The sequence below is a fragment of the Necator americanus genome, chromosome I, assembly GCF_031761385.1.
Source record: "Necator americanus strain Aroian chromosome I, whole genome shotgun sequence".
Taxonomy (NCBI): Eukaryota; Metazoa; Nematoda; class Chromadorea; order Rhabditida; family Ancylostomatidae; genus Necator; species Necator americanus.
This window is the reverse complement of record NC_087371.1, coordinates 13,937,941-13,965,829: the sequence shown is the minus strand read 5'-3', so window position 1 is coordinate 13,965,829 and position 27,889 is coordinate 13,937,941. Positions and strand designations below refer to the sequence as shown.

The window sequence follows — 27,889 nt, the reverse complement described above, 5'->3', positions numbered from 1 at the left end:
ACCTATTACTATTGCTATCATTTCTTTTTGTTGACTAGTAGTACAGACTGATACGTATCACTCTCTCAATGTTTTCATAAGGCAAATTAATCTGGAGCATAATTTGAAGTTGTCGCAAAGACGTTTGGAAGTTTCTAAATGCTTGGAAAGAAGTGTATACAGCGACTGGTTTTTTGTACAATAATATAAATATAATTATTGCCCACGTTCAAAGAATGGGACAAGGGGTGCCTTCGTTGCAACCAACCCACCTCAATGATGAACTGGTGGCTGAATCGATGTGTAAACCTTTACAACTACTTGAAATAAAGCACTACATCGAAATAGAGACTGAAATCAGACATCGAAGTCGCACTGCTTCTGTTAACGTTTTTGTTCCTTCAGTCGTCGCATTCCCCGTGTGGCGGTACCTCAGGCACAATAAGGTGAAGTTGTAGATTTTTCCTCGGTTGAAGTTACATAACAAGAGGTCGCACAGTCGGATCAAAACCACCAGGACCTGAAACCCGGTGCGGCGTTGCGTAAGCGGCTGCACTTGAAGTGACGCAGTGGAGCTAACGATCGAGACGGGAACCTCCGTCACTTCGGTGTGACTGCAGGGATGGTTAAGTGTCCTACTTCGGTCGCAGCGCCTACCCTTCCAGCGCCACTTCGAGCGCAGCCATCTGTGCAACTGCAACATGTTTCAGGTCGTTTTGACCCGATTACGTCGCTGCGGGACCCAGATCTTGGCGGAAAGTATACGCGGTACCGATGTTAGTCAATTTAAACGCATCACCCACGAATCTGGAGTGGTATGGATTTTCGGTGGGGTATTCGTATACGGGGTCGTAGATTATGGGGAGTAGGGTGATTCCGTTCATTTCTTCCTAACTGCCGTAGAAAACTGCCCGGAAGCTACCGATTCGGGTGTTCTGGCGCACTTTTTTTCCACAAGGAGCTCGATTGGAGCGTGCCAGCCCTGTGCGGCGCCGCATCTTCCGAGCCGTTTTTTACGGCAATTAGGAAGAAATGGACGGAATCACACTCCTCTCCATAATCTACGATCCCGTATACGAATACTCCACCTGAAATCCGCACCACCTCAGATTCGTGGAGTGATCCCTTTAAACACAGCGTCTTTGCATCTTCTCTTTCTACGGAGTCATGATCGCCCCGACATGATGTCTATGGTCATTGCCAGTCCGCAAGTGGATGTTTTCTGAGCTGTTTCACTGCCACAGTCGCAACGCTTGACCCCTGGTCTAAGCGGACTTTTTTCCAATATTTCAGTATCATGGAAATGCTATTTATTTATTTTCCAGTATGTTTACTTATTGGTTTATTTGGTTTGTCTTTAAATATTCTAGTTCGGCATAAATACCACTGTGCATAAAGATATCCATGCAGTTACCTGGAAATAATAAAATAGAGAAATTTATTTAAATTAATAATAATAGAAATATATAGAAAATACAAATATTTAATATATAATATATAAATATTTCTATAAACAAATTTATAGAAATATAAAGTTAATGTAATAGAAATAAATAGAAATAATAAATAATAATAAAATAATGAAATAATAATATAATAATAATAAATAGCAATATATACGATAGCTAAAGCAGTTGTGTGGATAAAAAGTCTCTACTTCTACAGTAACTGTAAAATAAAACTGTAAAATTGTCCTCTCACCTTTCGCATGCATTTTCTTGGACGGAACAACGTGGCACCACTTTTTTTTCTAATCGTTGTAGAAAAAACCACCTGAGGACGGCATGTGAGGAGACATAATTGATCGTCGACCGCTCGCACTCGCACGCGGCGCGCGCGGAAGGGCGGCGCGTTGCAACTGATTCTGTGGAAAAGAACGCCGTCTTCCATGCCGTTTTCCTTCTACGTTTAGGGTAAATCAGCGACGCTGGTTTTTGCAATTTAGAAATCGAACTCTACGTTTTCCCTGGGCTTCCACGTCAAAATCGTGATTCGCTGCCTTTAACTTTTATTCCACACGAACTCTATACAGCTATCCGTGGTTTGGGGACATTAAAACTTCTAGCTAAGCATTCGAGGGACTATGGCCTATCGTCACCCTAAGATATGATCCGAACACCAGCAATTCAATAAAAGCAGTACTTACACGAACATTTTAAGAGGAAAGCAAAGGTCACCGATGAAAAATTGAAGATTCGTCGACAAGAGAGAAGCTGTAGTGAAGAGATGAAATTTGTAAAGATGCTTAGAGAAAACAATAAAATATGTGTTTAGCATAAAAAAGACTGGAAAAGCCATGGCGATTCAGTCACATTGAAGCATTTTCTTCAACTGATCCACTACTGTACTACTGGAACGAGCATTGCGGAGAGAACATCGAATGCTGGTACATTCGATTGATTGGCTTGATAGATACAATAGAGACCTTTACGAGCACACCTTTACGAGTTATACGATAACTTCTTAAGTTTTCTGGAAGAAACTGAGTGGTAGTTACCCTGGACTTTTCGCTTTTACGCGTTATTCCAGCTTTCTACGAAAAATTGCGTCTCGTCTCAGTATCAAGAGAGGAGGGGTAGTAGAGTCGATTTATTCCGCCACGGATTTTAATTTTTGATCTTGATCTCCAGTAAGTCGGGAGAAATCTGCTTCTAGGAAGAAAATAAGTAAGAATTAGAAGTACTTGGCAGTATTATATCAAAACAATAATAATAGGCTTTCGACGAGCATTTTTTAAACTAAAAAGCTATTCACTTCCTTCTTGTCGGAACTTTGAAGCCTTCAATTCGTATGCGAGTATTCAAGTTAGCTTCTTCGATTCGAATGATTTGAATGTTCGAATGATTAGAGACAGCAGTTTCCAATGAGTGCGCGACATTTAATCATAGTGGTTAGTATCGCGACCAAAACGAACCGCTTTGCACCTCATTGATCCCTTAGGTCACACCTTATCGAGTGTGGATGACCTGCACGCTATCAATCCAAGGTCGCCCCAACACCTCAGGTTATCCTCGAAGCATCACCTTCGATTCCTCTTCGTACTGCCTTTGTTGAGGGGAGACCGACTAACGAGACAGATCTTTTCTGGTGGGCGTGTCCAGGTAATTCCTATCATTCTGTCATTTCTTCATCCGCCTCTCATGTTTCATTCCATTTTCCCCAATTTATCACACATTTCTAAGCGGCGAGCTTTTTTCAATTTCCTTTTTTCTTATCGGGTTGCCACATTTTTTTTCCTGCAAATACTGCTGCTGTATGACATCGTCTCTTATAAATACTACGGAATTTCATCTGACATTTCACTCCGATATCGTGTGAGCTTCCTTGTTTTTATGATTAACTACTTACGAAAATAGTGTTTACTTCAGAGAAAGCGCTGAGAAACAAGCAAACATTCAGCAGTAAACATGTTGTTGACGTTGTCTAAATATGAATGGATGAACATACAGGAGACTCGATTATTCAAATGGGAATTTTTTTTCGTTGTGTGAGAAAAATTGCTTCAATGACAAACTCGCTAAAGTCGATTCTCTCGATGTTCCTGTTGTCCCCACAAAGGTCATAGTAGCTCGCATAAATCTGAAATTAAGAGGAAATTTTGAAGGAAGAAATTTGATCGAGTAGTTCTTTGAATGGGAAAATCTGGTAAATTTTTTAGAGTTTTTGAATTGCGACCACCATCGCTCAGCATATCAGTTTACTGAATATTCCCACGCTCAATAATGCAATTCTTTCGCACACATGATCATTCCGCATCGCCTATTTCAAAAAGAAGAACTTTTCTTTGATTGAGGAACCTCATGGCTCCTGTTGTTAGTTTAATTGACGCCTTACTTCTATGCTATTGAATTCTAACTAGAGAATCAATCAGTTATTAGACGTTACGATTTATCACGGAACACACAACCATGACCTTTTCGACTTATCCCGGAAAATGGAGCACTTCAGAAAAGTGAGAGAAAAATCGGGAAACATTTATCTGACTAAATCATGTCGAACTTCCTTCCTTTAGGCACTCGAAATATTCCGCAGTTATGGGATTTCAATATTTTTTTAACCATTAAACATCTTAGTTTTTACATCAGAGTGCTCCGATTAGTCATCAATTAACATTAAAAACAAGCCGCCTTATTTTCTGGATATCATGCGACTCTTTATCCGCTGTTTGAAATTTCATCCGTCATGCGTCCCACGGAGGGGTTAAATTTCAATTTGGCAAACAAACACAAAAAAGATACCCAAGGCAAGGGCCGTACTAGAATATAAGTGACTTTAATGGATTGATTTTCTTTCTTTAAAATTTAAAAAAGGACAGTATAATTAAGAGCACTTGATATTACTCCAGATACTTTGATATTTCACAGGAAGTAAAACAATTAAGAGCGGTGAACGGTTATAAGGAATCATCTACCCCATTTTTATTTGCATTTGTAGGGTCAACAATAATTCCAATTAAATACGTCAGCTGTGAACATTCTCACCATCCTCTCATTCTCTCAGTGAAGATATAAAAAATATAATCCAGTTCAAATATTGGTTCGTTAACGATCAATTGGAACAATCCTCGCCAGAAGTGCTTTAGAGTAAAATCTGATAATCTAAAATCTGAAAATGTTAATCTGATAGGAATCGACCCGGTTATGCTCCCTCCGTGCTCTTGAGATAATACTAAAGCTCATATGTTTTTTTTCACAGCCACTCCTATACTTTCTTTTCTGCGCGGGATAATACCAGCCCGTCTGGGATGACGTGCAATCCTCGGATTAAGCATGGATGCTTATAGATGGTTTCCTACACCCTCGGATGGTTTCCTGAGTGACGAATTTGTTTTCACGACCGTGGGCGATTCGCAGCCGTTTTAGAGCTTTCCTAATGTTTTCGAGGAAGCGGGAGGCGGCGCCTTTGCAGATGTGTGGTGCAAAAACGCGACTTTTTTTCCGTGCAATTTCTGTGAATCGTTTCCGAACAAAGCCAGATGGGTGCCCGTGCGCGCGACTACGATGCGACGCACGTGCGCGGCGCCGTCGTTGTCACTTGGAGTGAGCGGTAATCGAAACCTCATTCTCAAAGCACAGCATTCACAGAAATTTTGGCCACTTAGATTCTGGAGGCGCAGAGAACATTGGCTCTCAATTCCGACTTCCTCACGATGGGTACGGGATTTGGACTGGGATCACTGTATTTGTAGTATGAATAGCACTCGATGTAACCAATCACATCAATATTTTTATTTTCTTTAAATTAAATTTTGAACTCCATGAGGGGTCCACCGTATTGCTCTTCGCCGCTTTTAAGCCACTAGTGCTTATGTGGTCACAGTGATCGCGACGCTTTCGCTGCAACTGCAATATTTTCATTGCAAAACATGCACTCTGTGCTCCTTGGTTCGGCGGCAACCGAACAAGCGTCGCGGTCCTTGGGGCAAACATAAGTGCAGGGGTTCACAAATACAAGAGTTCCTACTTAGACCATTTTCTTTTTCGAAACATTTTTTGGATTAATTATTATTCAATTATTATTTGTTTATCTATCTTATTCTTTGTTTATTTCAAATTATTAATTGTTTGATTAATTATAATTTATTTATTATATTATATTATTATTAATTTTTTTATTTTGTGGTCTATCGCTTGTTTTTACTCTTAGTTCCGTAATGCTTTTGTAAAGAGCACATGAATAAGCTGAAAAAAGGAACTTTTGAAAGTTTTCCTCCCAAGTACATTTTTCTCAGAGTACCTGTTGATTTTATTCTTATTCTCATTGCATTTTACTTTCACTTCACTTCATTTCATCCGATTCCCTTCTATTTCCCGCCTCTTCGTTTTTTTTTCTCGTCTCCAACTTCTTCTCTGTCCTTTGTGGCTTTATCTGCCATCTCTTCCACCCCCCACCCCCAGGGGCTGTTCATTTTCTTTTCCTTTCTTCTTGTTTTCCCACTATCCTATTTGTTTGATTTCAGTTTTCGGTGTTACTGAGACGTTTTATCTAATTATTATAACTACGCGGACTTTTTTCCTCAAACTACTTTGTTCGCATTGGCTTTGCTCTCGTCAATGATTTCTGATTAACTATCGTTCAGTAGGGTAATTGTACTTGTAGGCACGGCATTTGCTCTAACGGTGCGCAGATTTGCCTATTATTCTATTGTTGTTGTCCTTTGGAACCTTAGAATGTTCTCGCAGAGCAGAACGCTTACCTGCAATTATAGCGATTTTCCGTGTTGTAGACCTAGTACGGCCTCGAAGCCTTTGCAAACTCTACAGTATTCCTTGAGAATTCCATTTCTTGGAGAGCGAGGCGATTGAATGGCTCGAAAGATTGAGGGCGTATGTGTGGTTTCCAAGGATTTCTCCATAGATGTTGAATTGCAAGAAGAGCGCCGATAAAGCGCTGGAACGAAATGAGTGTGACGCCTTTGCTCTGCAATTTTGTGCAAAAACACCCGAAGCTCTTCATCGTTGCAGAGATAAAACTCTCTTCGTTGTTTCAAGTTCCGAAGAAAATTTTCCGGGGAAATAGTACAGTTCTTAGAAGAAATATTATTCACTAAGAACTGAAATTCACTTTCTTCAGAATCCGGCAGGTGAGTGTCCTCTTTTATTCCCCCTAAAAAAAGAGGCGAATAGTCTTTCTGTGCATGACGCTACAATGTGCATCGTTCGCAGCGCTCACATTATGTCTACGGTAGTGAATAGGTCTCGAGGGGAAATTCCGTCATTATGACACAGTCACTTCTACATAACCATCGAAGCATGTGTTGCTGTTACGATGTTTCTGTAATCGTTGAACATCTGTTCGATTTTGTCGTCGTGATGCTACGAGGAGTGCGCTCGATAACGTAAAATACGATTTCAATGCCTGAGCTAATCTTTTTGTTGATATTGATGATGTCCGGGCTTCTCTTTATTGACGTCATCTTTAGATGTTTCCTACACAGCGTTGTTTACCATCAGATCAGCCTCCATATGAAACATTCATACGTCTGTCTACCCTCTTCATGTTTATAGGTGGAGCAGCGTTCCCATTTCGATTTCTGTTCGACTGTGTGACTATTTCTGCCACCGCGACCTATTTATAAGTGGTATCCGCATGATATTCTGAATATTTTATTCTCTCTAGTGGATTTTTCTGGATGGTTAAACTTGTGATAGTCGTAGAAGCTTTGAGCTAAGGACTCTTCGCTGTCGCTTTTTCCATTCGGAACTATTCATCCTGCTACTCTTGATTTTTCTTTAACTGCTTTTAGAACTTCTTTGTAGCGCGTTGAGTACGTTGAACATGGTGCACAATTTAGAGGTGTTTGTTCCGTTTTACCATCTGTATTGAAGTTTCTTTAACAGGGAAGGCCGAAAAAAAGTTCTAAAAGTTGTCAAAGAAAAATCATGGGTAAAAGGACGAATGGTTCTGAGCGAAGAAAGGTAGTTCTCCCAGTTGTCTAGTTTAGTTTTATAATTCTTCTATATATCTCTACGTTTCTTTGTTCGATCAAACAAAATGCTGCCCAACTTCATTTTAATGCAGCAAATGAATGAGTTGCACTAGGATTTCGGCTTTCTTCTTCGTTTCAGTTTTCAGGTGTAGCAGTGTCAGTAATCACTAACCTCTTTACATAGCGTGAGGAAGCGTCCATTCTAACGACTCCTCGGATCAAATTTGTCACGCAAACATGGCGTCTAGAAATAGAAGAGAGGACAGCTGAGTAATTAGCTAATATGCGATTCGCAGCTAGTACACCACTACTCATGTAAGCAGATTGCGTTACTAATTCCCGTGCGAAAACAAATCCGATCTTTCAACTGCATCCTGCAATTGCAAACATGTTAACATCAGCATCTATTAACCGTTGGAAATCCTTGGCTCTGATGGGAAAACTGCGTTAAATTATAGGTGCTGTTGTCGATTGGCATGTTGTCGGAAGATTTGTTTCTGAGAAAATGTGCTAATAAACGCCTTGCTACTATCGGTAGATATCAATTTTCGAAACTCCGAAAAAATTGGGAGGAGCTCGAGGCTTCTCGCTAGCTGACACACATCACGTGCACATGATTTGTCTCTGTGTACTGGGCAGATTTTAGTGATGAATGAATGAATATATAGAGAAAATCGAAACATCATCGTCACTGACAAGTAGATAAACCAGAAATTTCCTTATTATTCTGAATACGCTAATCTCCTATGAGAGAAGTGGAAACTGAAAAGAAACGAAACGACACCGGAATGCTGTTTCTTACGACGTCCTCAATTGGAGCGCGCCACCCTTGCGCTCTCTCGCCTGCTATTCGTCGAAAACCCATTCGGACGAATCGCAGGCGGAGGGCGGGGTGAAATGGTTGCGCATTGCAACAGAAGCCATCGAAGAAAACAGTTCCGGGGTTGTCCGTTTACACTGATACAGGGAGAGATGATCGGAATCATCCTCTTCCCCACAGTCTACGAACCCGTATAGGCATTACCCACCTGAAACCCGTACCACCCCAAATTCGGGGTGATGCCTTTAATTCAAAGTTGTTATTTGGTTTTGCGGCTAAGAAAGTTCACGGAAGTTTCCCGATGTAAGCTCCTTTTTTTCTCGAGAACATCTCTTATTGTACCAGTGTCTCACCCTACGTTCTCAGTGATAGATTTTTGCGGGAGACCGTAGGAACAAATAGATAGCAGTCAATAATAACTGAAATAAATGTTGAGAGTTGATGTTTCTGGATGTATGCTCTGTAGATAATCTTATTCGATCAGGAAAGATGGATTCTTTTTCCCCTCTCTTTTTCTTCCAATCTCTAGATTTATTCTAATCTCTACTTTTTTTCTTCAAATTATGTTGGTCTTTGATACCTTTTGGTTGACGCGGTTGAGATTTCTCTTGTGAGCTCTTAAGAATTTTTATCTGGATTAGAATCTATGAAAGAATAAAATGAGTGCCGCCACTATGAGATTTTTTTTGAAGTTTATTGGATAAAATAGAGAAGTTCTTTTAGCTTTGTTGGGCTGCGCACTTGAAGTGCAATTTATGGAGAAAAAAAAGGAAGAAAAAGAAACATAGGTTCAGTCGCAGCTCTCATGGGACACATCCGATAGATATGTTGCAGAGAAGTAGAGCAGTGGGCTTTTATTCAATCGTATTTGCGTTTGGGGTTCTTTTTACAAATTGACCAAAATTGTATTTTGTTCCGTATTATTGTTCAGTAAAACTTCCTTGTCCTCTATCCTTTATTTAAAGCCTGTTTTGAATTGGCGGCTGTTGAAGCAACGATTTATGCAGTTGCTTATCGGAAAAATTGTTTATTCTTGTGATCAGCGGTTCATTTCATTGATTTTGTACCTTCGCTGTGCGCATTGCGGCAGCTGCGCTGTTCCTCGTTGTTACCAAGGCACACTACAAGCTGATCGTATCAATCGTCGCACCGTTATTGTTCTCATCATGCGGCGATTCAAAGCTAATTGAATTAGTAATTGAGTTTAGTGCCATAATTTAATCGACCAAACTACCTGTAGGAAATATAAGAAAATATAGAAGAATAAGAACTCAATGGACTTGGTAAACTTAAACGAAACTCGTTTGGGAATTACTTTCATTTGTGACATTTTATGTATATTTTATGTTTGTTTGCATTTGTATGTTCAATGTTTAAATATATCTATATTTACATTTTTTATATTTGCTTGAGTATCTTAATATATTTCCAATTTAAATGTAAATTGGCTCTACCTATAAAGTGTGTATGTCCATCCAGGAAATGGTGACATCGATGCTGATATTCTCAGCGCAATTCTCGTACACGCTTCTCGTTCACCGAATACTAATTTTGGTCAATTCAAAGAGCACTGTTTGGTCGGAAGAGCATTTCATTCAAATCGTGGACGCAAATTCGGTGTTTCCGTTTCGAATAGCCGCCAGGCATTCTACGGCCGTCGGCTGTGATTATCCTCATTCACGAGCCGTTTTAAGTGAAGACGTTCATTGATCTATGATCGTTCGTGCCGATCTGTGAGCGATTTTACTGGGCATTCTTGGGCAAAACCACACCGCACCATACTTAATCGCTTCCCAATCCTCACCTCTTCTCTTTTTTTCTGAGGATTTTCAACTTCCAAAAAGTGCGAATAGCAGTCAGATTCTCCATATTTCAATGAAGCATTTCCTCACAGATTTTCTGTTGCGAATTCATCTGTTCGCTGAATAGCACCATTCCATTCAGGGACATTTTAGTTGATGGTTCTTGCACATTCGTGGTTATGTCTGAAGCAATTCTGCCAAGCCTTGGTATGGATAAATTTGCAACGTGTCAGGTGCATAGTTCATACAAGATTTATTGTCTTGAATTTGTCCCGCCGCTGCGAAGCGGCTGCTTTGGGGGTCGAAGATGATACACCCGATAAGAATTTTGGGAATGTAATTTATAACTGTTTGTATATATATATATATATATATATATATATATATATATATATATATATATATCAATGACAATGTCAGCAGGAAACTGGTCGACTGTTCTTCGCATAATGTCGTCGATTGCGAAATTGAACAGGAAAGGTCCTGCCACTGCCTCTTGTCTTACTCCAGTTACCACTTCAAACGGTGTTGTACATCCGGCTGGTGTTCGAACTGCTGCAGCAGTTGTTCGTTGATTCATGTCATCAAACAAGCGAACGAACTTTCCTGGTACTCCATCGGCGCGGAGCGCGTTGAGGAGACGGCCTCGGTGAGGAGAGTGGAAAGCGGCTTCGAAGTACAGAAAGGCTAATTGGAATGGCTTCGAATACCGCTGCCAGATTTCGATCACCCTCCTGACGATGAACACCTGGTCAGTTGTAAATCGGCCAAAACGAAAGCCAGCTTGCTCGATGTTTGATGTTTGATAAACCGGTCCAGGATGATTCGCTCCAATACCTTATACGTAACACGCAGCAATGAGCTTTAGCAACAGAAATAAGAATATATTCAAGAAGTAGTTAAACGTGAACACAGTTCATAAGGCAAAAGTGAAGCTTCGTAGATTTGTCTCACAAAAGTAGCGGATTTGCTGTGAATTTTCTTCTTTTCTTGCAATTATATGATAAATAAGATTCTTAGAATTTCACACATTGCTTAAAACTTTACTTTCATTGTGTGTTTTTATGTAGTCTTTGTTAGGAAGTTCTTCTAAATCATTCTAAAAGAAACTTTTCTAGAAAAAAGCTGTGAAAATGCTTTGCAAAATTTGACTCAGCTAAGGATTTTTAATTCCACCATGGTCCTTTCTGTAAGATATTAGCAGTCTTTTGCCGATAGGATACGGCTCTCGGAGTGGGCGTCGTCGAATTCCGTAGGGATCTGTCGTAAAAGAAGTGCGATCAGATCATAACTTTACTGTGGATGTGGCAGCCGTAACGGGGGTGGTCAGCTGTTTTTGATGGCGTCAAATAGGAAATCGATCTCCTCCCCCTCTTTCCGTTTGTCAACACAGACATCTTCACCTCTTTCAGACTGATATTTTTCGGACTTAGTCGACTGTAAAGGACTTATGTTGACCAGAACACACGATACGCACTCGATTAAAAGTATCACTCTACGAGAAAAGGGTGGTGCGGGTATCAGGTGGGTTACGCCTGTACGGGGTCGTAGATTATAAGGAAGAGGGTGATTCCGTCCATTTATACCTACTTGCCGTGAAAAACGGCCCGGAAGATGCGGCGCATGCACAAGGCTGGCGCGCTCCAATAGAACTCGTAGAAAATAGCCTCTCGGAACGCTCGAAGCCGCATCTTCCGGCCGTTTTTAACGGCAAGTAGGTATAAATGCGCGAGATCCCACCGGTTTCTGCAATCTACGATCTTGTATAGTCTTTGACCATCGGAGTTCACGCCAGATTCGTGAGGTGATGATTTTAAGGCAGAAAAGACACGGAAAAAAAATCGTTGACGGAAAGAATGACGGGAAGATCCAGACAAGTACCCGTGCCCACGACCAACTAGAGTTTTGAGCGCTTTACCACATTTTTGCTTCGAGTTCTTCATGAATTTCCGGCAATCAAACTCTTTCTCATGTTCATTTATATAAACACTCTTGGTTTTGCGTTTCATCTTCTTTTTATGACGCATACTTTACCAAAACATGGGAATATAAGTTTCTATCGTTTTTGTTTTGAGAATTCTCTTCAATAAGTATATCTAGATAATCAGTAGGTGCTGAATACACGCATCGAGAAAAGTTACATATAGTGTTTTATGAGGTTTTCGGTTCTTAAGCTCTCAGGGGTGTGAATAAGCAGGCCATGAGTTATGGGTTCACGGGAATGGCAAGAATAATAGCCAGTCGTTGAGTGGTTTCAACTGGTGGTGTTCGTCACGTGCTTCATGAATTCACGAAAAACAAACAGGCGCACTTTCTATTTACTTCGATCCTAAGTTCGATGGATTTTTAATCCCCAAATTTCCACGATAATTATGCATGGGTCTGTCTTCACTGGTGTAGTTCTTAACTCTGAGAGATTTTTAATGTTGAGCGTTACGCCCTTCGCGTAAAATTGAGATTTGCCCAAACTTCGCCCGAAGGTTCGTTAATTGTAAGGCTGCGGTTCTCCGTGAGTTCCCAGAGTTTTTCATTTCATTTCAAAACCATCAAAAACAAAATCACCTAGAATCAGGTTATTTTCTTCCCACTTTTCGTCACCTAATGCTGAAAAACGCCCAGAAGTAAACCACATCACCTTATCGGCCGCAATCCTCCTCCTTCGTTCATGTAAGAAGTGATCAATCAGCTCCTCTAAATCTTTATTTCCTTTCTTGCTGCTTGTTTTATGTGGTGTTCGAGAACTGAATGTTTTCCCTCGCGAATAGAATAGTAGCCACTCTCCTGTGTTGCTTTACAGCGATTACTTTTCCGTTTATTGCGCGTCGTGGCTCGTTTTTGCACTCTGTACAATTGTGTTCTGCTAATCTAGAAAATGCTACAAAACTTGCTTCGCGAACATAGTAATGTCGTGCTTTTTAATCTTAGATTGATGAAAACGTATTTATAAGAAGAAATTTGCCCTCGTTTTGTGCTCGATGTCGTGTTTTGCCTTCTAATCTTAGCCGGTAAGAGCTTCCCTCCAGATATACTAGCATATTAGTCCATTCTCGGAATAGTAATCCCTAATGGCCGCTAAATATACCATTCCATGGTAGAAATCAGTGGGCGTATCGCATCCGGGCGAAGTTCTCAAGACTACCTGGAAGTCCTCGTTGGGAACCGTTGCTATGCGTGCAAGCGCGTTCGAAGTTAACTGAATTTGCTAGGATTACACGTCTGTGTCTCATAGTTGTAGGTGGATTATTATGTCCAAATATCAGCCCTAGTGGAAGAAACGTGATCCATTAGTGCAGAGATTTTACTTCCATGGAAATATTCAATCTGTTGTTTATAGCGACATTTTTTCGCCATGGTCTTGACAAGAGTTTAACCTCGTCTTTCAGCTTCTAGATACTGACCAAAAGAAATTCCGTTCTTACTGCAGTTTATTTTCCTTCCTTTTAGAAGTGTACGTTTTCTGTTCGCATGTATAATTCTGTTTCCCATCAACACATCGTTGTGATTATGGACCAAAAAAGGCATCTTTATTTCCACCTGCTTAAGAATTATAATGGCTTATTTCTTTTTTTATTCTAATCGACATCAGCATGAATAAACTTCAGTTTCCGAAGGAATCGGAACTCGTTTTTTGACTAGCCTGCATTTTGATTATTTACATCGTATATTTGTATTTTATTCAATTTTCCCTGGATGGGGATGTATGCAATCCATCCAACAACACCCTTTGACTATTGAATTACGTTTATTACCTGTTTAAATACAAATTCAAATAATTTCCAATTGCTTTGTGCGATCATGGTATACAGAAAAATAAAATAAGATGTGGAACATATGCTAACTCAAAATTTTGTCCCATCTCTAATTAAAACACTTCCCATTGCAGTAGGATTTTGTTTCAAAGCCCTCAATTACAGCAGTTGAGTTTTTTTTTTCTAGAAAGTGTTTGTAGTCGGAATCGTAGCTGTATGTGATGTCGTCACTAATGTGCTATGATATGATATGCGTGATATGATATGTGCACTTTCCTTACGAGGATAATCTCTTCCTTTTTGCAAGACCAGGCCAGGTACACTAGAACGGACGTAAAAGAGGACGAATTTCGTCTTGGGACCAACCATACTGTAGATTCCGCACCATTACTCAAGCTAGTCCTTTATATTTCACTATACATAATTAGGTTATGTTGGTTGCTCGTTGGTTTTTGTTGTTGGTTGCTCAAGCTTATTTTTATTATGAACGATTACGGTACCTTCTTGAACTTTACGCCAAAATTAATATTACTTTTCTATAGAATATATAGAATATCTTTTCTATAGAATCTTTATTCTTTTTTGATGCACATTTCCTTGACTTTACCATAAATCCTCTCTTTCAACTTTATCGTGTCCGTAAGAAAAACTTCCATTCTAAGAAAAGAGGAAGGATGCTAAATAAGGCGACGTTTCTTAGTGATGATCGCAGAGCCGGTCCAGTGCAATCCTTCTCAGAAGTGTTCTCTTCCCGTAATGGGTGTAGATCCATATCAGCGCAACAAGCTGTTAACAGATGGTTTGTTTGTGGGCGGAGCTGCAAGGCGCGTGCCCACCTCCTCGGCGCACCTCTTCTCATCCTTCCCAAACTTCTTTCCACCGACTTTCGTGGAAGAAGTCGCTCGTTAACGAATATGTTAGTCTTTTTGTCTGCATTTAGAAACAGACGTGATTTGCGGTCGTTCAAATGTGGGGAATCACTGAAAGATTAACATTTCCTTGGCTAATTGATGTTTATCGTCGCTATCCGTAACTTTGCGGATCATCAATCATCGTTTCTTTCCGCAAAATATTTGTTGATACGGGTAAAATTTCCTTGTACGCATGTATAAAGCAGGATGTAGTTTGTTAATCGTATCTTCGTTTACTTGAAATATGGTCCCGGATATCGCTTAATGCTTTATATGTCGTTATTTCGTTTCGATGGCGGATAGATGTGTAATTCTGTGAAGGTTCATCGCTCGTCATTCTTCTTTTCTTGTTCAGGAGGATTATCAGTTAATTTTAAATTTGTTCTCATTCGCCGTATTTGTGAAGCTCCAAGTTTTTGCTGCTGTTTTTTTCAACTTGTTTTTCGTATTTTTTTCTAAAAAGGTTTTTCTGGAATAATTTTGATTCGGGACTGTAATGGATCTTGGATGGAATAGACTTTCAGCGTCTTCTTTTGTCCTGCTTTTTCTTTAGTTTATTCTTTTTATTTTTGGCTTAGTAGTTTTAAGTTTTAAATAGTTTTAAATCTGTAAATGATTATGTGGTTTTATGATGTCTTAAAATGTATTTTTGGAGACAATTTAGTGTTCATTTCTGATGTTTTAAGTCTGTTTTCATAAGTTCTTCACATACAAAGCGTTTATAGTCGTTCTCAGTGTAGGTATGTAAAACTCATAGAGAAACGAGGGCCGATTAAAAGCTGAAAACCCTCTACAAATAGCTTTCCTGCCAGCAGCAATATTAGCTCCTTCCGCATCTTGACAGATTGCTTAAGTTGCGCACTTCGCACATGCAATTAAATCCTATTAGACTTTTTTCTTGCCTTTAATGCTGTAATTCCAATAAATTTCAAAGAAGAATCGAAAAAAAAAAATATAGCTATAACATAATATGCGCTCGTTCGCATAAATGATCTCGTGCGATGTGATAAGATGATGTTGAACTGCTTGAGAACTCTCGAGATAAATTTGTGAGTTCAAATGATAAGTGTCTAAATAGTTCACCTGTTTAAGTATCTTCCAGTGCTAGTTTCTGTATGATTCATTCAATGCACTCAACACAGCTTGTTGCCTGCTCAGTTCTAAATTTAGACTTTGTTATAGAAGAAATCCCTCATTTGAAAGGATTACACAGAACGCGTCAGCATTCGTATCCTGATCATTCTTTGCTCGTTGAAACCCATTTGAAACCCATTCATCTTTCTCTATTTTTTGAGCGCTTCGATAATTCCTTTAACAGGGAATACGCAGTTCTTCTCTGCTTTGAGATGCACTCGGGAACTATCTGATCTTCTTGGTTTCATGTTTCTCTAAAGGTGCCTAGAACTTTCTACAACTTTGTATGACACCTTTTTTTAAACAGAATTTTCCGTTGTCTACGGTATTGTTTCTTATAGCAGATGTGAAACTAACCCTTCTCTAGCATTTTGCATCATTTCGTTTTTTGTGGTGTGAGGAGGGATCCGTTCGCTATACCTTCTTTGTGAGATCCATCAATGACATCTTCTTGCTCGCGCTTGAATATCTTCGCTCAAATTATTGCCCACAGATGAATTAGTTGACTGTGCAAAACTCAAATGTTCTTTCAGATGGAGTGCCTACCTAGATGCGATATTCCACTTCCTGAGATCGGAGCAGCTCGAGTTTCCACAAATTTCAACGTTTGCGCACAACCACCGGAGCTGTCAATTCGAGTAATTGTAAGTTTGTGAGCGTTTTTCATTTGTTTTTACGTAAACAATCACCTGCGTCGCGAGTGGGAGAGTAAGGGATAAGGGAGTAACGAGGTAATATAGGTTCTGACTAATACATATGTTGTGTAGCAGTGATATTTCTAAACCAAGAGAATAGGCATTGCATCTTTTTCTACGGTGATTAACTCGCTACAGTAATCACCATAATTTGTGCGGTAGAATTATTCGAGGGAGCGAGGAAAACAGCAGTTACATGCTTTTCATTTACTACTTTATCTCGATTTTGTCTGAAAAGAAAGTGGAAGAACGTGACTTCGTGCACTCACACACGCAGTCCTTGAGCGATCGATAAAAAGGGAAATTCGAGGATTCTGCTGAGAGAGGGTGTAGAATTGTGCTAATTGTACTTATTGAACGTTTTTACACCGCAAATCGGGAAATTAAAGGGTTTCAGTAAAAATCATATGGTTGAGTTTGGGTTTTAAACTTTCCAAATTCATATTTTGGTTTCGATAACTATCATTTCGATAATATGCACTGTTATCGAATATTTTTACTTATTTAATCTTTAGGTGTTCCTTTCGTGGCAGGATTCATCTGGGGTGACATTTATGCTTAACTGTTTTTTGTTTACGCATTGAAAATCTTACGTCTGGACTCGTGTTTCTAGGCAGTGTTATAAACATAACTATATTGTTTTTTTTACTAATATAACGGAATTTGCAGTACGAAAAGAAATTATCCACCATCACTTTTTATCCAGATTAATTTGTTTAGAAAGTCCTGTGCATCATGTAGATTAAACGACACCTACTCCAGAAACGACTCTTTTTAAGAATTAAAGCATTAAATAAGAGAGGATTTCATTTTGTGTTCCGCCACGTGCTCTGCTTCTCCACGAAGATGAACTCCCCTTGCCGATAGATTCCAGTTGGGAATTGTCACGGGCTTTTTTTTAACAAACAATTTTTAATAATAAGCAGGGATACAAATACTGCGTATATCCATAACAATCCGAGTAAATTAAAATTGATGACCTATGAGAAAATTAAAAGTTTTAAAATAAAGTTAACTGGTGTGTTACCCGACCACCTTAGTTTGTATGTGTTTGCGAGCAACCGTGATCGGGTCTCATTCTTGGGATGCCATTAAGACTCATGTGTTAAACATCATGAATATTCATTACTTGCCAACCGACGGATCATGCCAATACTACATTATGTAAATCACTACTAAATGATTAGAAAAATCCAAAGAAATGGAATTTTTAGTTCCTTATTTATCTCTATTCTGTGGTCTTTTTTTTTTTGTTAATTTGCTAGTTGTCTTCCGTGTTTTTATGTTTCTGCATAATCGCACATGGGAAACGCCGTTGACGTTTGCACAGTAATCCAATTAGGCGAACTCTCTGAGTTACATGTTACCGACTGCACTTGATGCACCAGAGGGGGGCCGCGCTCACTCGACCCACCTAATTGGTAACTGTGAGGAGCGCGACCTGGAATGGGATATGCAAACATGCATGTGACGCTCCAGGTAATTAATCCGAATGTAGGAAGGAATGCCGCTGAGCAGTGTGTACTTAATGGGCGTAAGTTATTGGATTATTTTCGAGTGTTAGTCAGTATTATGATCGAAAACAACTGGGCAAAAAGAAAAAAAAGAACAAATTATGTTTATAGAGGCATCAGAACTATGGATGATGGTTGGTGGTAATCTTTTATTTTGTGAGCGATCATATTTTCCGTGAAAAGGCTGCGATTTCGCTGTAATTAAGGAGTAATTCTAGTTATTATTCCAAATCTGGAAAGATGAACTTCTGAAGTTGTGCGTTCTCCGAGGATAAAATCCGATAAAGCAGCATTTTGCAGCCGCTTCACGGAACTAGCGATAAGATATGGCTGTGATGTGAATGTGCATCCTAATGCATCAAATTGTTAATCATCGGCATTGGATTACGTAGCACAGAATGAATGGATAATCAGGGAGGCCTCATTAGAATTTTCGATTTCAAGATGGGACTTATAGGGAAACGAATGACTTGGAAACACATTTGTAAAGAGGCACAACTTCTACAGGGTCTTACTCACTAGCCTTTGAGAAGCGTTGACTGCTTGGGGCTTCAACTCCATTACAGTGGAAGCGTTGGCCTTAATCTGCCAGTGAGCTCAACATCAACTCAGGTTTTTACGAACGGCCTCTACAAAGAATTGCGGGCCCAGCCGATGTATCAACTCAGTGCTTTCATCCTCTCAGACAACTCTAGAACCAATCTATCGAACCTGGTGGGAAGGAAGGCTTTTTTGGTGCTATGGCAGATTCGAACATCGACTGTACATTCGAAGTGGAATCTTTTGCTACTGTGTCACACTCTCCCTTTCAACCTTTTTAGATTTTAAGAAAGTGAAATAAAATTGTGACCGGATGAAGGAACTGTTCTCCCATCAAAATCCGACTATCGCCCATGTGTTTTCGAAGTTCTCGCATTTTTAGTTACTATGAAATGCTTTTTTTCAGCTTCACATCGTTTCCAGAGGTCACATGTTCTAGGGACCAAGCAGAGAAATTTATTTCCGCATCTATTAGTTTGTGTGTGTCAGTAGCGATAGACTATGGACTATGCGACAGCCATCACTACTGACACCCTTCAACACATAGGGAACTAAATTTTTTCGCTTCACCTGCGAACGTGAACGTGAACCTAAGAGGGTGTTTTCTTGTCGAAGTTTGAGTCCAGCGAAACGGTTTGTAACATATGAGACTTAAGAAATGGACATCAGAAACAAATGCCTTTTTAGTAGGGAGGAGACTTGGCGCCTAAAAGTCCTTTTCCTAAGCAGTTGATTTCGCTCAGCATCGTTTACCGTGCAGCATCCTATCGCCTCCGCACGGATGTTTTTTGCAGCGTGCACGACCCTCATCTTTATTTCACGAAAGCAACATAGCTTGGTTAATAGCAAATAGGTATATGCAGAATCGTACACGCTTTATCGTGCAGCACTTCTTACGCGTGTAGTCAACCTTACATCCATGAATCCCTCCCGAAAACATCATAAGTTCCAGTTTGTTTATTGTAATTAACCGAAGACCGATTCATCAATTTTACCGTTCTTAAACTTCACCCGAGATTAAACGTCATGGTTTTGTCATGAAGGTCGCTTTGATTTTGATTGCATTCATTCATTTGCACATATAAATTGTAGCTCATTCATTGCGCCGGACTTCAATGAGCTGCCATTTACATGGGAACGTATTCTCGTTTCTTTTGGATTTCATCCATTAGAGATCACGTTTTCTAGCAACCTGCAAAGCAAAGCAGCAGGTATAGGATCTGTCGCGTGTTGTATTGGGATACTCATTCGTATGTTCTCAGAATCAGTAAATGACGCTAATATTCCCACGGACTCAACAGACTCAGCTTCCGTTTTACGAGCACTCCATTCTCGGAAACAATAGCCAGCCACCGGACCATTTGCGTATAAATAGGAAGTTTTTCATATGGACAGAGACGAAATAGAAATGCTTGCTGTGGTGGTTTGTATTGATGCATCGGTTCTTTGCATAAGATTTATTGCACGTTCATTAGAGAATTGTCAGGCTATGAGAGAGATATATTGAGGAATTTCACATAGCCTAAGTTGGCTTTTTTGTGATAATAAATCGTATACCAGAGGTTTATTGAGGTATAAGAGGCTGAAAGGTAGGCATTGAGACCCACTGCTGTACATTGCGGTACTCTGCTGTCACCGTTTAACTGCTGCACGCCATCTGTCTCAGGTTCGTTTTTTTTTTCTCTGGCGGCGGTGGAGTACTTTTGCGATTTTTCGTGGTACTGGTGCTTTTCATGGATCTTTTGAAGTCTAGCACCAGAATAATTCCAAGATCTCTTTCTTTCCTGTTTTTTTTTAAAGTTACACTCATAACGGCTGGCCAATTATTATATTTCGATGAGCGCGTATAGTGTTTGTATTCCTACAAGTGTTAGTATAGTAATAGCAACTAACTAAGAACGATACTAAGTTAGGATAGTTACAAACATTAATTAATTACAGACAAAAATTTACCTACGTTGAAGTTTTGAAGTGCTCACGAAGTTCTGTTCCTCTCAGAAATCATAAATCCTCCCAGTCATTTTTGATCCTACGCGTATCATTTTTTGTTTTTTTTTTCATCCTCAGGTAAAATGTCGCAGAAAAGGAAAATCTTTCTAATGTTTTCATTAAACAGTAATAGAATGCAGTAATGGCGTTGGTTCGTTTCGAAAGAAACGTTTGATGATGGACGGCGATAGAGATAGAGTTGAGTGATAGAGTTAGGGTTAGAATTCCAAGTTGAATAAGTTCATAACAGTAACTTTTCAGTATAAAATCCAGGAGGTTGTTTTGGTTTGTATCATTTATTTTATCTGTTTTTCTCCCATATTCGTCCGCTGGCTGCTTCTCTTTCATGAGTTGTCTACCGCTTCTGTAAAAAAGCACATATTTTGAGTAAGTCGTTGAAATTGTTCGTGAGATAAGGGGAGTATAGTTTGTGTCACTTAATGTATCAGTTTTGGGAGGAGTTCGGACTGCTTCGTTTGGCTCAATGTTCGATGTTGCTGTGGTTTTTCTTTCTAATTGACATTTCTTCGGAAATATGAGCTCTAGGACAGTTTTTGCGGGTTCGGATAGGATTACGTCAATGACTGTATGCTTAAGGTTTTAGAAGCAGTAGTGGGAAAGGAATTCTTCTCGTCGCTGAGGTCTGTGATGTTTCACAATTTCCCCTGCAGAACGCACAATTTCCTTTTTTCAAGTTCTCGTTTTTTGCCGCGAAATGAGATAAATGAGGTGTACATCTGTTGAGGTGCATCTGTTGATTCTTGAGGTGAGATTGTCTGATAGTCGTGGACATGAGCGTTCTTCTCACGTGAAGTCCTTCTTTTTCTCATAGATTTTTAATGGGAATTCTCAGAAGTTCTGGCACGCATGCATTTGATATGTACATTCGTTGGAAAACATGAACTTGGGTTCTCCTTTTCCAAAGAGCTTGATTTCTTCCGTAGCTTCCGTAGTTGCGTAAGCTTGACATCACACTCGAATACAGAAATCTCCGTAAATTTTGTTGAGCGGTTTCATTTCTATAGCACTTTTTTCTCCGGCACATAAAAGAGAACTGATTGTTTGGTTCGATTATGAAATGTGTAGTAACTATTATGCATATATGCTTGTTTTTCATTTCATCGTTTATTTGCCCACCAGGATATGTTATCCGAGGAGGAACATCACTTATGTCTGCCCTGAGAGGAGGTTATTAATGTGAGAAGCGGCACATATGCTGTTCTCAGCTTTTGTTCTCTTGCACCATATGTGAAAGCACTAAGGGGCTGACAGTTGGGACGAGCTCCCAGGCATCACTCCGATTTTAAAGGGGCCATTGTTGAACCTTATATATACATATGAAATGAAATAAATGTAATTGGGAATTTCCACTACTTTCTTGTGTTCGTGTTTTTTTTTTCTTCATAAAAAATTACCTGGTAAACGAACTAGGAATGGGCGTGGTTTCAGTATTTCTGTGGTCGTTAGTTCTTAGAAGGATTCTTTCGAAAGCATCGAAACAATTTTAATTGTTTCGTATTGAAATGGTGAAGAATTCTAATCTGTTTTTGGTACATTTCATATTTTTGGCTGGCTGGTGAATGAATGCAGTAATAAATTTTCTTAGGGGAAAATTCTGTGGCTACTTGTACACTATTTACTATTTACGCTTACGTTCCTCCGTCATTTCAGTCAATGTTCTTGTTCTTGAAATAGAACATATAAGTTAAAGCGAGAGAAGTGGATGTGATGAGTGAAATAAATAAAATGTAAATAAAATGATCATGTAATGAAATAATAATATTATGTGTAAATAATAGTAAGATAATAAATGGAATAGAATAGATTAAAGTGGAAATTCTCAGTACGTTAACAGATACCTCTGTAATCCCCTCTTCTGAAAGATTTATTTACGCTTTGAAGGAGCACTAAAAAATCAATATCCCCAGAAGTTTAAGGGAGTCCTTGAAGACGGGACCAAACAAACGAAGCCTTTGAGCTTTTGAGGGAATTTGTTTCAGGACTCCGAGTGCAGCGCCCCTCCAAAAATGTTTTAGTTTATGAAATAATTTTTTTTAGCGGAAATGAATTTCAATGCTTTCACAAGGACATATTTTTATTCTTTTATTTAGAGAGTATCCAACATTTGCACGTGTGCAAAGTGAGACTGTGCACAGATACGCTTAAATTCGATGAAGTCGCTTTAAATTTTATTGCACTTGGTGGAAATGAATTTTTCTTGCAACAGAGCTATTTAATTGAGCTCCGAATGAGAATGTGGTCCAGATAATCATTGCAGCCTCCACAGGCGCCGACCAGGCTACTTTTTTTTATTAAAGGATAAAAGTAAAGTTTCTGGCGTTAATCAATCCGCTTGGGATGTGCCCCCACGTTCACTTCAATTCCGAATCGTTTGAGGTTTACGAACGTGTAACTGGCCCATACAATGACTTGCAGTGGCTAGCCGATGTATCAAATCAGTGTTCTTCTCCTCCCAGACAAGTCTGGTACCAATTTATCGACCCCGAAGGGATAAAAGGCTTGGTGAGCACTTGGGCGGATTCGAACCTCCGATCGATCGTGCAGGAAGCGGACCTTTAACTGCTACACTACACCCGTCCCAACTTTTTAACTTTAACCTTACATTTATTATTACTATTGATTCATGGTACTCTACTTCTATGATTTCGAAAAAAAATCGCATATCTCTACTCTTCGTCCTGCGTTTGTGTCCTGCAAGTCCGCAACAGCAGAAGAGAAGAACAAATTTTGTAGAAGATATTTCCATTGAAATTCAAATAGATAGTCTCCTTTCTGCATCACTATTCTCCAGGCCTTTTCAACACAAAAATCTGAATTCGGGAGTAACAAGTATCGGGAGAAAAACTTATTTGTGCAATTTCAGCACGAAGTGAGATCGGTTTCGACGTTTTTGGCTGGTGATCGAAGCATTGATTCTCGAAAAATTGGTACCGAACATTGGCCACTGAAGTTGAATGTACAGTTTTATGAAAGCTCACCTGAAGAATACTATGCTAAGGTATGAGAGTCTTGTCTTCCAGAAATAAGGTACATTTCCTTCAAATGATGCATTTTTTTTAGGCATGTATTTTAACCGAACGAACCGGTCAAATCACTTGTTTCATGAACTCTACTTATAACAAGGAAGCTCTGTTAGATGAGTGTGATTCGACAAGACTAGGAGGTATGCTTTACGGATCGCGAGAGTTTGACGCTGTTTTGTAGCTGTTTGGCTTGTAGAGTTACTTATATGATTTTCTCCCTTTTTCCAGTGTCCTCATCATTACCATTGTTGCTACTTACTGGAATAATGATAGTGCTCTTCCTTGCCGTCGGCGTTGCAGTGGTGTTCCTCGCCCACCACCTTTTCATGCGACTCTCACGTGCGTCACGATCACATCCGAAGTTCCATAAACAGGTTGGATTTTTATATTATAGTCTCTGATTTGCATTAAAATCTAACCAGATTGTTCGGACATGCAACGCGTACCATGAAATGCTGCGCAAGATGAATTACGTAATAGGTTGCGCTTGTTAGCTAGGGTATCATGTCTTGGTAGGCGTTACGGTAATTGGTTAGGTCCACTGGTTGACTTAACAGATGTGTTGAGGATTTCTATTTGGTTAAAAATTAGGAGACTACTAAGGTTGGATGGAGGAGAGGAGAGTTGGATGGAAATGAATAGTTCTCATCAATTCGATGAAGTCGCTCCACCTTACAGAAGCTCCTCCAAGTTTTTATTAGACCGTACTCGACAAAATTGCAGCAGACGGTGAAAGCCTATACTTAATCTGTTTTTATTCAGAAGTTTTCGTGCATGTGTGCAATTAAGATGTGAAACTATTGCATGACTGCGGGGGATTATGGTCTTCATAGCTGTTGTAATCAACCATTAATATTTCTTTCACACGGTTCGTCTCGGACGGACGACGGAAGGGGAGAGGGCTACCGTAGGAGGTGAAAACTTCCGCGAGTAGGTAATGGAAAAGAATGTGGAAAATAGTTGAGGATTCTGCAAAACGATTTAGTAAACCTCTTTTTTTCGACCATAGAATGATAATTTGCACAAATTCTTGATTCCTCATTCTCATTTTTCTGAACCTATGATTTGAATTCGGTAGAATGAACACGGCACTATGTGGATATGTGAGCACTTGCTCATCAGCCCTAGTTTTGTTTTTAAATCTACTCTTGTAAAGTTTAATTCTTACTGTTCTTATTCTTGGTGCACATAGTAAACAGATACACATTTAGAAACATTAACAAAATACCGAAATACGATTTGCGCCAATTCTGCAAACACGGAACTTTGAATCTCCTAAATCTAACGAAATCAAATAAATGAATAGTGAATGATACATTTCAAAATCTAACCTTGCTCTATATTATCGATAAACGTTATATGTCTACATATGGCAACATTGTTTGCTTCGTAGACGACCAATGTCTTCTTTATCCCGGAAATCCGCGGTCAATTTGACCGACATTTATTCTAGCATTGGATATTACTTTCGCAGAATTTGATGTCTATTGGTTATTGTATGGATTCGTTTCTAGATTAATATGGTATTCCTCTGGCTTCAATAGATAAAAGTCTTTTTGTTGGTCACGCTACTACGGTCGTTTTCGTCGACTATTTACTAGCAAATTACTAAGTAACTCTCCTTAAGTGCTGTACAGTCGTTATCGCTACATAGATCGCCTAGAATGGCCTAATTACAGGTTTTTAAGTTGCATGACGCAATGGAAGCGTGCGCGTCAACCGTTACGTCACGCGTCTCGAAATGCTTAGTGAAGTGTTGTTGTTTTCCTCTGGCCGAGGACGGTCTGCAAATTTCGAGAATTGCTCCTAGGTGGCAGATTTAATCCCATTTCCTGAGTGGAGTACTCGACAGGTGCTGAGGATGTTTTCGAACATCGCTGTGGGATTTTTTAAGTGTTTTTGGTTCGGAATAACTAGGAAAACAAAGAAGTTGACATGATTTCTCATGGTAAAATGCGTTAAGTTTGAAAATTGTTTTCAGTCACAGTGCGCCGCCCTTCTGCCAGCAATCCATACGCAAAAATTCAGCGTTGAAGAAGATCGACTGACAGTGATAGAGGAGGAGAAAGAGGAATCCACGTGCAGTGTGATCGAAAGCGATGGCAAAGGTGAGAGAGGAAATCTCCATAAAACCTCGTTTCATCAGGCGAAGCTGTATTTTTCAGTCTTCTCGTTCATCACTAACGACACAACTCGGACGACACCATCCGAATCCGTGCAAACGGTTGCCACAACCCCATTCTCATTAATGCGAACGTTTCAACCGTCTCCACAGCCGGTGTGAGTGGATGCTGTAGGTATTGACACTGTAGCAAGGATGTTCACGAATAGATCTTCACTGTTGTTCCCACAAAATGAGAAGGCCTTCCTTTTAACGAATAGTTGAATTTCTTGTGCGAAGTTTCAGCTATTTTATGCCGTTTTATTATTGATGGCCGAAGTTGTTAAGGCTTTTCACTTTCAATCATCCTTATGATGTTAAAATTGTTGCATTTAACTTCGAAGATTTGCATTCTTTCCTACTTTAATGTTGTATATGTTGTATTCCATGTATAACATGGCTCCGACGGTTAATTTCTCTCATCCCGGATTTTTGTTTTTAAAGAATTTCGTGTATATTAGCTTCTTACTAGAACGTTCGTATCATTTTGAGACTCCGGAATTCTCATTACTTTACCTTTACATTTAGTGATTTTTCATCGTTAATGTCCCTAGTAGATAATTTTGAAATCATGACCTATTTCACGTACTTGTATCACTAATAATTCCGGGTAATATACAGTAGTTTATAGCAAATGTAATAAACTGTTCCAACTAGTTTTTGAGGGCTGGAGTACAGATTGCACTGTTGAGGACTGCGGCTTGTATTCAATGGATACGAAAAATTAAAGGATAGAGTGTCTGGCGTTAATCAACTCGCTTGGGATGCGCCACCACGTGCACTTCAATTCAGAATCGTTTGAGGTTTACGAACGTGTAACTGGCCTATACAATGACTTGCGGTGGCTAGCCGATGTGTCAAGTCAGTGTTTTTATCCTCCCAGACAAGTCTGGTACCAATCTATCGACCCCGAAGGGATGAAATGCTTGGTTAGCACTACGGCGGATTCGAACCATCTACCGCGCAGTCACAGCTGATCGTCTTTTAGTAACTGCACTCCACCCACCCCATAACGAAGAATTGAAAGCGCATATTTATTCTACATATCTATGAGGTGTTATCATTCTTTGTGTATACATTTGTTTATTTATTTAATACATCCATATCCATGCCATAACTTTTTATGGTTCGCTCTAATACATAACTATAAAGGAACACACGGGGACAAAACCCATAAATCTGAGAAAAACAAAAAAAGGAAGGCAAAAACAAGACCAAGGAATGGCGTACCGAAAATGTAAGATGAAAAAGGGAAAAGAGAAAAAAGAAAACGAAGAGAATTCTGGAACCAAACATATGAAGGGATGCGGAGCGTAACAAAACCAAATGTAGTAAGGGAAATGTGAGTGGAGCTGAATCGCGTGAAGTCTCCTGATGCTTAGGACTATACTAAAGAATGACGCAACAGCGATATCGTGCATTAAGAATCACACGCTGCCAAATCAACCCTGAGAACCACACGCTCACATTTTCCTCTCTCTTGACATTTAAATCATCACTCCACGAAACTGAGGTGGTACGGATTTCAGGTGGAGTATTTGTATACGGGATAGTAGATTATGGAAAGGGGTGATTCCGTCCATTTCTTCCTAACCGCCGTAAAAAACGGCCCGCAAGATACGGCTTCGGGCGTTCTGGCGCGGTATTTTTTACAAGGAGTTTAAGGGGAGCGCGCCAGCCTTGTGCGGCGCCTCATCTTCCGGGCCGTTTTTTACGGCAATTAAATAAACATCGAGCACTGATACTGAATATGGTGATGCACCAGTAGAAAATTGGAAACGAAATATGCGTAGAAGCTTTATAGTTGTACTGTTGCTACTGTTGTACAATCTAACATTCAGAGCAAAGACAAATTCTTAGGCACACCACCGCGGAACTGACGATGTTGGGGTCTCTGTGGGCAAATTTGGGGAACGGAGTCTAAATTGCAAGTGTAAGCGTAGATCAATTATCCCTAGTTGTAAAAAAAACGGCGTTGGTAACGTTTGCTCCTACAAGGCACGTTAGAACGGGCCGTCCTTGTGCACGCTCCTCGGTTCCCTCACCAGTTTCTTCATTGGTTTCACTTGAATACGCTGGTGAGGATGCGTCATTGATCTTCGACCGCTCGCTCATGGACGAG

The 27,889-nt window shown here is 39.7% G+C and overlaps 1 protein-coding gene across 2 annotated transcripts; it reads left to right on the top strand.

The window, feature by feature from the left end:
* Nucleotides 1-601: 601 nt before the first annotated feature.
* RB195_005482 (uncharacterized protein) lies at nt 602-25,890 on the top strand (the record flags this gene model as incomplete). 2 transcript variants are annotated; one of them, XM_064178010.1, is made up of 8 exons in its annotated part: nt 602-747; nt 3,035-3,080; nt 16,358-16,468; nt 23,447-23,581; nt 23,644-23,746; nt 23,835-23,980; nt 25,588-25,714; nt 25,772-25,890. In XM_064178010.1, 8 exons carry the CDS (start codon nt 602-604, stop codon nt 25,888-25,890), a joined length of 933 nt encoding a protein of 310 aa, XP_064035101.1. The 2 variants fall into 2 exon arrangements, with proteins under 2 accessions (XP_064035101.1, XP_013292318.2); XM_013436864.2 differs by lacking the exons at nt 602-747; nt 3,035-3,080 and adding an exon at nt 10,480-10,596.
* Nucleotides 25,891-27,889: the final 1,999 nt, after the last annotated feature.